The sequence below is a fragment of the Oryzias melastigma genome, linkage group LG23 (assembly GCF_002922805.2).
Source record: "Oryzias melastigma strain HK-1 linkage group LG23, ASM292280v2, whole genome shotgun sequence".
Taxonomy (NCBI): Eukaryota; Metazoa; Chordata; class Actinopteri; order Beloniformes; family Adrianichthyidae; genus Oryzias; species Oryzias melastigma.
Genome location: NC_050534.1, coordinates 9161732 through 9170261, shown reverse-complemented (window position 1 = coordinate 9170261; position 8530 = coordinate 9161732). Strand labels below are relative to the sequence as shown.

The window sequence follows — 8530 nt, the reverse complement described above, 5'->3', positions numbered from 1 at the left end:
AAAAAAACAGACTGATAACACTAAAACAAACATGACTAATCTAACACCCAACCTTAGTGGGAATATGTAAAAAGAAACACAGTCCAACACCACTACACGTTAGCCATGTTAGCCACGTTAGCGTATTTAGAATAACACCTTTTTTTGCAACTCATAAAAAACCCCAGACTGATACCACTAAAATAAGCATGACTATGACTACACTAACACCCAACCTTGGTAGGAATATATAAAAACACAGTCCAACACCACTACACGGTAGCCACGTTAGCCAAGTTAGCATACATAGAATAACACCTTATTTGCAAATGCACTATTCAAGTGTGACTACATAGTCAAAGTAACACTCAGAAAATATTGCTTTGACATCAGTAAGCACAACCAGAATGAATCCACATAAAAAATAAAATAAAGGCTTTTAAGTGAGCGTACAAATAACATTTGAGAGACAAAATGTCCTGAACTGAATTTGCTACACGTTTGAATATCTCATATAAATCTAATAACGGCTGCATTTATGATCTTCTGCTTTCATCTAAATTCTGCTTTGATCTTTCAAAGTAAATTGGGAGGAGCTGGCAGGTTAATGATGATTATGTGGGGGTTTACACCCCCCACATAAACCTCTTTTATTTATCTGCTAATTTATCTGTTTTCCTCCTGGTCTAAATTCTTTATTTTAATTCCGTAAGCGTAGATAGCCGTGTATTGATTATGTGCTGTTTTCACTTCGAATAACCGCGAACCGCTAATGGGGCTGGAGGTAAACGACTCCGAGGGCGTTCTCATTAACACGTTTCCCTTTTCTCTAAAGGGGATCTTCCCGTCCTGTTTTATCCACTTGAAGAATGCTCATGTCAAGAACAAAGGGTAAAAGAAACTGTGGTTTTATTCAGTGGAATTCCTTTAAGGGAGTTTGTTTTTAAAGCCTTTTCCGTTTGTGATGTTTTTTTAGGCAATTTGAGACGGTCATCCCCGTCGAGGACTCGGTCATCACAGAGATGACCTCCACACTGCGGGAGTGGGGGGCCATGTGGAAGCAGCTCTATGTGGTAAAGACCCAAACATCCGCACGGTTTAAATTAAACATCTGCTGCTTTTTTTTTCTCTCCGTCAGGGAAGGAGCGAATGTGGCGTTGAGTAACCAAAGAACCATCGGGTCTTTTTATAGCCCTGCATTTGTCGGATTGATTTTGTCTGAGGCCCATTAAGCTATCTGGGGGACTAATTAAATTGAAGTGATGAATACTTGGGGAATCGAAGATCACACGTTTGTGTCCAAAGAGCCGGACACTACTGCTAATTTGTGAAAATCCATTTGAACTCTCGTCTTCTTTTTTAGGACTGGCCTTTTAGAGTCTGTGCGTCTATCTGTCATTGTTTCATATCTTTCCGTTTCTGATTTTCCCTTCTTGTCAGTTTCCTATTCGTTCGTCGGTGGACTTCTTTGGCTCCTCTGTTAACACTTTCCTTATCTCTCCACAGAAGAACGAAGGGGATTTGTTCCACCGACTTTGGCATGTGATGAATAAAATCCTGGACCTGAGGAGGCAGGTGCTGGTCGGCCACCTCACTCATGACCGGATGAGGGACGTCAAGCAGCACATTACTGCCAGATTGGACTGGGGCAACGAGTGAGTACGGGATTTGTTCTGTGTCGTGAATAGTACTAATGTCTGTAGTTCAACAGGAGCTACACTTGTGTAAAGGTAAAGAGAAGCTATGGATACAGTTGACAAATTGAACACCAATTATGACAATGAATACAATGCACTTTAAAAAAAACCTTGTAGTTAAAAACAACCTAGTGAGACAGCAAAAGGTAGGCCGCGGAATTCTGAGGGACGACTGTATTTTCAATGTATTCTCAATGGACAAACTGTTACATTGATTTTCTTGAGCCATTTTTCACAAAGACTCTTCAGTAAATGTATATACTGGATTAGTTTTGACCAATCAACCCTACCAAATCCACATTTCCTAAAGGCTAAAATGAGACTATGTGGCTCCTTCTAGGTTTTGATCAGTAGTAAAGTAAGGTTGCCGACCTGTATTCTAGGCTATAAAGCACACTGGAGTATAAGGTGCAATATCAATGAAAGGGTCTACTTTAATATATGAGGCAAACCAGATTATAATCCTGATTACTATCTATGCAGCGATACAAATTCGTAGTTTACCAAAGATGTAGTAAAACAGGTTTTTGAGTGCCGTCTACCACAGGAAAACTGTTACAGGTCAGGAAACACAACCAGAATGTTTCCATACTGGCTTTGTCTCAATTGTTTTATGCAGAGAGCGACAGGTTGTGGTAAACACTCATACAACAAAGTAAGGGTAAGATGCCGGAGTATATTGTGAAGATTTTAGTTTTCTTTTAATTGGTTTGTCCATTTTTCACTCATATTGCTCCAATATTACCCATATATACTGTAGTTGTAAGGGTAGTTGTGACTACAAATGACTAGTATAGGGTAAGGGTATTGTACAACTGTGTCACTTGTATACCATACTGTAAGTTCATGAAACTTCCATTATTTTTATGAATACTTCACGGTATACTTATCTCATGTACAGCAATGTTATTTTCCATTTTAACTTTATTTTACTCATACTTTTATACTTTAATTTATACTTCATTTTAGCTTCATGAGAACTGCTAGACATACCTGTACTGGCCTTAAGATGCGCCTTGAACTGGCAACCGACCCTGTGGTTGGTTGCCAGTTCAAGGCGCATCTTAAGGCCAGTACAACAGCCCAACAGTAGATTTGTTGGGTTGCGAAATCACTTTTTAGTTATTGTTTTTACGATCGTCGTCTTATGGGAAGGATATTTCATCAATCTGAACCATAAACATAGAACCACATAGAGAGTACCAGCTGTACTCTCGCCTCACACAGATAAGGGTTTGAATCCCAGCCTGTCCAATATTTATAAATGCTTGGAATACTTGATCAGAACTCTTCAAAATATGTACCTTTTTAAAAATTCTAGCTATTTATTCAGTCACAAGCACTGTCTTTGTGTTTTTAAGACTCCATCCACCAATTATGTGTCATGGAGAAACTGCTGCTGATATAAAAATACATCATTGTCCCTCTTTGGCTCCGTCATTTGATTTTCTCCTATTTTCTTGAACTCTTCTTTGTCACAATCATGACTCCATCTGAAAGAAGCCCCTTTTCTTTTTTAAAATCTCTCCTGCTATTTTCCGCTCTCATTGTCACTGGGTTGAAGTGGGACAAAAAAGACATAAAAACAGTCTTCTTTCTGTCCTCTCCGTCTTCTCCTGGTATATCGGTGGTGTCTGTCATTTTCCAACCAGCGCACACACCACCACTCTGTGGAGCAGTCATTACAGTACCCTTGCTGTGGGCTAACTCACCCTGTTCTCATTCCACTCTTTGATTCTGCGCTTCAGACAACTTGGCCTGGACCTGGTCCCCAGACAGGAGTTCAGCATGGTGGACCCCGATGAAATCAGTGTCACAGAGCTTTACAGAATGGTAAGATGTTGTTTTATATAGTTCTTTTCTCAAAGAAATTTGTTGTATTTTATTCTTACGGGAAAAAATGTGTGTTTGGGGGTTGTCAACCCATGGAGGACTCTGCAGATATTGTGGGAGTTTGTAGATGCAGTTACAGATGCTAAAACTCGGGTATGGGAGGAGTTTTGGGATGGCCGTGGAGAAAGACTATTGGGTCAGACTCAAAGATACTCTGTCAAGGCCCGGGGGCCGGATCCGGCCCTCTGGGTAATTCTATCCTCCAGATCATTTTATTTTATCCTTATTAACAGCTTGATGTTATCTTCACTTCCTTTGCATAAAATGCAGCAACTGGCTCTCCAGTGTTGGTCTTATATTTAAAAAATACCAGTTTTTATGAAGAAAGTATTATTGTATTTTGTTGTATTTATATACCACACATTTAAAAGCCAGATGAGGCTGAAGTTAGTGTTTGACTTTTAGCTTCTGCTTTTGGAATTAAGGGTAAAGTTAAGTGAAAAGCTAATAATCACATGAAAATGTTCCTACATCAAATCTAGTGTACCGGACGGTTTAAAACTTTAATTTAGAAGTTACAGGAAACGTTCAGGGAAAATCTGTTTACCATGTGACCCTTAGCGTAATAGTGAAAATGTTCCTTTAAAAAGTTAAGGGAAAAGTTAAAGGAATATCTCTTTTTCTCTTGAAATCTAGTGTAACCGACAGTTTGAACCTTTTTTTTTTTAAAGTTAAGGAAAATGTTAAGGAAAAATAAGTTTACCACATGAAATTTAGAAATGAAAATGAAAAACCAAAAGTGAAAAAAATAAAATCAGACCCTAACTTTAGTGTTGTCCGTGTCAATGAAAATTTTGTCTGACAAAAACTGGTCCGCGGCCCAAAAATGGTTGGAGTCCAAGCTGTAATGGTTTTAAAACAAGCAAATCACTGAAATATAGAGAATTATAACATAATTTTCTGCTATTCTTTAGTGGAGATTTGATTTAAGTTTCCATATTTTTTGTATTTTTACTGAGGAAGGCGTTCTTTACTTTCAAAGGTAGAGGAGATGATTGGAAGTCCCATCTGTGGCCTCTTTCATTTTTCTTTTTTAAAGCAAAAATGTCCTTGAGCAAGGCACTAACCTCACTTTACCCTTGATGGGTTCACCATGTATGAAAGAACTAATTAGAGATTCAGACTCCCGTCCATCTGCTTCTAGAGTTCTCCCCTTCCTTACCCCCGTGCTTTCTCCTTTTCCACCTCCTCCAAAATCCAACCGCTGTTACCGAGGTAACCACTTCTCTGCCCTCACACGGCGCAGAGAATGATATCACACACACACACTCTCCAAAGCACTGTCGGCTTTCCCTTCAGAGGGGTAATTGAAGCTCCTAATCCATCTGTTTTTGTTTTTTTGTTGTTTTTGAAAATGGAGAAAGAAAAAAAAAGGCTGACATGAGAGGATGAAAGCAGGACACGCCTCTAAATGGCGTACAAAATCAGCAAATGACAGCAATTCCTTTATAGCGGGACACAATAAAGAGACACATTCATGGCTTCCACACAAACACAGCAGACCTGCTCTGCTAAAGGCAGACAGTCTGAATGAGCCTTGATTACAACAACATTGTCAGCCTCAGAGATGTGTGTATTTGTTACCGCTGACCTTCTTTTGTTTATCTGATTTGATAGAAAATAGCTCTTCATCTGATGCTCTCTCAAGAAAACATTTGGTCAAACTGTGACTAACCAGGTAGTCACTGTAAAAAAACAAAAACATTAGTCAGAACAGCAACAACAGGGAGATAAAGCTCTCAAACAAGTCCTTCATCTAACCTTTAATTGGCTCCTACGAAGCTTTGAAGAGTGAAACTGAAGCTTTCTTCTGATACCAATCGTATCAGAATGTAAACACGCTGACTGTAAAAGAGAACTGGACTGAGTGAGTGTGATGTCACCCATAGAAAATGGCTTACTTCCTGTTATAACGAAATTAAGACATTCTATATGAAACGTTGTCAGTAAGGAGTTATTGAGGCGGTCTGAGTAATCGTTGGACGCAAAGGTTTCATCCAAGCATCTTGAGTTGTTTTGTGACAAAGGAGAAAAGCTCCAATGACTGAAAAAAAATCTGCGAATACGTGAAACTGCAAATAAAGAAATGCGAATAATTGGGGGAACACTGTACGCAAAATGCCATTTTGGGCGCAATTTTCTCTAGATATGGGATTTAGTTTCTTGGAACCCATTTGGAACATAAGGGGAGGAGTCACTCAGTCCAGTTCTCATATACAGTCAAAGATCTCAATAATCGACTGAGAACTTTTATTTTTGTTCTGAATTTCTGATTGTAAAAGGTGCTTTCAGTTCACTTTTTGTAGATGGATTCTTTTTTTACACATCTTCCATTGCCAAGTAGAAAAGGTTATTTTTGAGATAAAATGAATTCAAAAGTACTAGAATTTTCTCAAGTACCTTGTAATTTGACCGTACTCTTTGCTGTTGAGGAAAAGATGACAGACGTGACCATGTCATCTCTCTGTTTCGCCTCCTCTCAGCCTGCTTCCATTGCCCACAGCGTCACGTGACGCCTGCAGGGCTGCCAGACTGTCATGTTTATCCTTTGTGTCTAGTCATGCTGAAGCTGTGATATAACCACACACAACCCCCCACTGGGCAGCCTGAACTGCACGCTGAAAATAACCCTGTTACAAAATCCCACAGCGTAAATCAGGGTTTCCACAAACCCAGTCATTTCACATCCAAAACAGAATCGTGTGCGCAGCCTTAAAGATGTGTTGTTCACTTGTAATTTTAGGTCAGACGGGGAGATGTGACAAAGCAAAACGTGCTCGTCATGTTATTTTTGGGGAATGCTTGTGCTATCATTTTTATTAATTATTACTTATTTTTAAATTTCTATCAGATATTTAAATGTCACAATTAGAGGCTAAGCTAAACTGTGTTGCAGTAAGCTAAGAGCAAGCTTGTGCTAATGTAAGAATTAGCCTAGCATTAGAACTGAACAAAGTCAAAATTTGGGTTTGTTACTAAACTAGATTTCATAAGTTGTGTCTTATGGAAAAATTAAGAGTTTATTTGTATTTTTACATTTAAATTTCACCAAATAAGATTTATAAATAGTAGATTTAGTCTTTCTTAAAGCCTAGCAAAGGTCTGCAAATTAGCCTAGGTGGATGTTTGTAGCATGGATGCTAATTTTTTTGTCAAATTTTCTTCTAATTGACCTGAATAACATAAAAACTAACAATTAGCTGTGAATTTATGTAGAATATTGTTACTTAAATGTCTTTTTCAAATAAAACAAATTATTTTTTGTAAATTTTTATAATTGGAGCGACAATGTTTGTTGTTAAATGCTAACAATTTTTTTTGTGTGTGCTTCACTACTAAAAAAAAAAAAAGATTTAGTGGGAAAAAATACAATTATAAAATAAAAAAAGTGTTAATCTTCCTCAGTTTTTCAACACAGGCTAGCACTTGCTAACGTTAGCTTCATTACAAGTGAAGTTTATAAAATTCATATGGGTGGATAAGCTCAAAATGTGTCCATCAAAGTTTAAAGAACATTTGTATTATTGCTTGTGTTCGGCCAATATTTCAGCTTAAGTCGTTAGGACTTAGAAATAGATTGCAGCTTTAATAAAATATGGCAACAGAAACGTGTTTCTGCCTTTGGCTGTAATTTGTCTCAGTTGCTCTGCCTGCCTGCAGGGCAGTTTTTTTCTACTTTGTAAAATTAGTCATCTCAAATCTTTAGTTACTAGATGGCAGCATGAGGCTTTGGGACAGCCGGAGTACTACACAACACTGTAATGTCTGTAGTTCACATCAAGTTTTAATTAGAAATGGAAACCCTACTTTTTATACCATCCTTAATTAATACTCCCAGGCGGAGTGTAGCAGTTACCCCTTTGCTCTTAATTAAGCATTTTTGGGCTGCTTAGTGGTCTGAAATGCCAACGTGCTTTTTTTTAATGCCATTTACATCCCATTTTACCCAAATCCCTTTATGATTTTTTCCCTACAAACCGCAAGGGTAAATCTGGCAGAGTTTCAGTTTTATCTGTTCCAATTTTATGTAGAATGTGTGGATATTTCAGTGACCGCGGCACGCGTACAAACAAAGCAGTAATGTTCACATTGATATGATACAGACCAGAGCTATGCTGGCTCCAACCCTTATTGATCTTTTTCATATGGACTGACTTTAAAATAGTCTGCGACTCCCACGGCGAGTGAAAGACCCCACTGAGGTGTGACATTTTATTCAGACTCAATCGTCATATCAATGCTGTCGTTTCTGAGGCAACCAGGTGAAGAGGTTAGGAGAAAGATTGCTTCTTAAAGAAAAAGGATTGGAATGGTTGGTCTTATATGAAAGTTATTTTCTATTAAACGTGGGGATTAAAGTTTACCTTGTGGCAACCTAAATGCACATCGGTAATTGTAATTGGGAGGTAGCAGTCGCATTTTTACAGCCTTCACGGTGGACACGAAGGTTTTAAGAAAAAGATGAAATTTTATGGTGACCAGTCAATTTCTCTCTAAAAGTTGACGTCAGTATTTCAAGGTGGCAGTCAAGTGACAAGTGGGGATGGCGCCAATACGAAATCGGTTGACAGCTGGCGCAAGCAGCCACCCGGTACCCCAGGAGTATAGAAAATCGGGCTATTCTGTACACCTGACAGCAGCCTGACTGCCACCGTCTACGTTCATGACCATGCTAATAATAAAAAAAAAAAATCAGGCGGAAGCAAGAAATCTCGAAGATTCTTCTGATGCGTCCCCGTCGTGCGATGCTAGCTGTAGTTGTGACCGTGGCATCAGCGAGACACGTATTAACTACATTCATGGTAATTGTGACATACTACACGTTAGCTACGTTTGAAGTGTTAGCCGCGTTTGCGTATTCACAATACCCAGAACTCCCAACCTCATTTGGAACATGTGAAAAAAACTACTGATAATCGTTTGTAAAACAAATCTTACTGGAACAACGCTAACTCTCAACC

The 8530-nt window shown here is 38.6% G+C and overlaps 1 protein-coding gene across 2 annotated transcripts in view; it reads left to right on the top strand.

The window, feature by feature from the left end:
• Nucleotides 1-8530, top strand: part of dock4b (dedicator of cytokinesis 4b) — a 141215-nt gene that overhangs the window by 52630 nt on the left and 80055 nt on the right. For both annotated transcript variants that reach the window (XM_036210305.1, XM_024290061.2), the window contains exons 4-7: nucleotides 815-870; nucleotides 956-1052; nucleotides 1486-1634; nucleotides 3425-3509. In XM_036210305.1, coding sequence (XP_036066198.1) covers nucleotides 815-870; nucleotides 956-1052; nucleotides 1486-1634; nucleotides 3425-3509 — 387 coding nt within the window. The remainder of the gene's footprint in view (nucleotides 1-814; nucleotides 871-955; nucleotides 1053-1485; nucleotides 1635-3424; nucleotides 3510-8530) is intronic.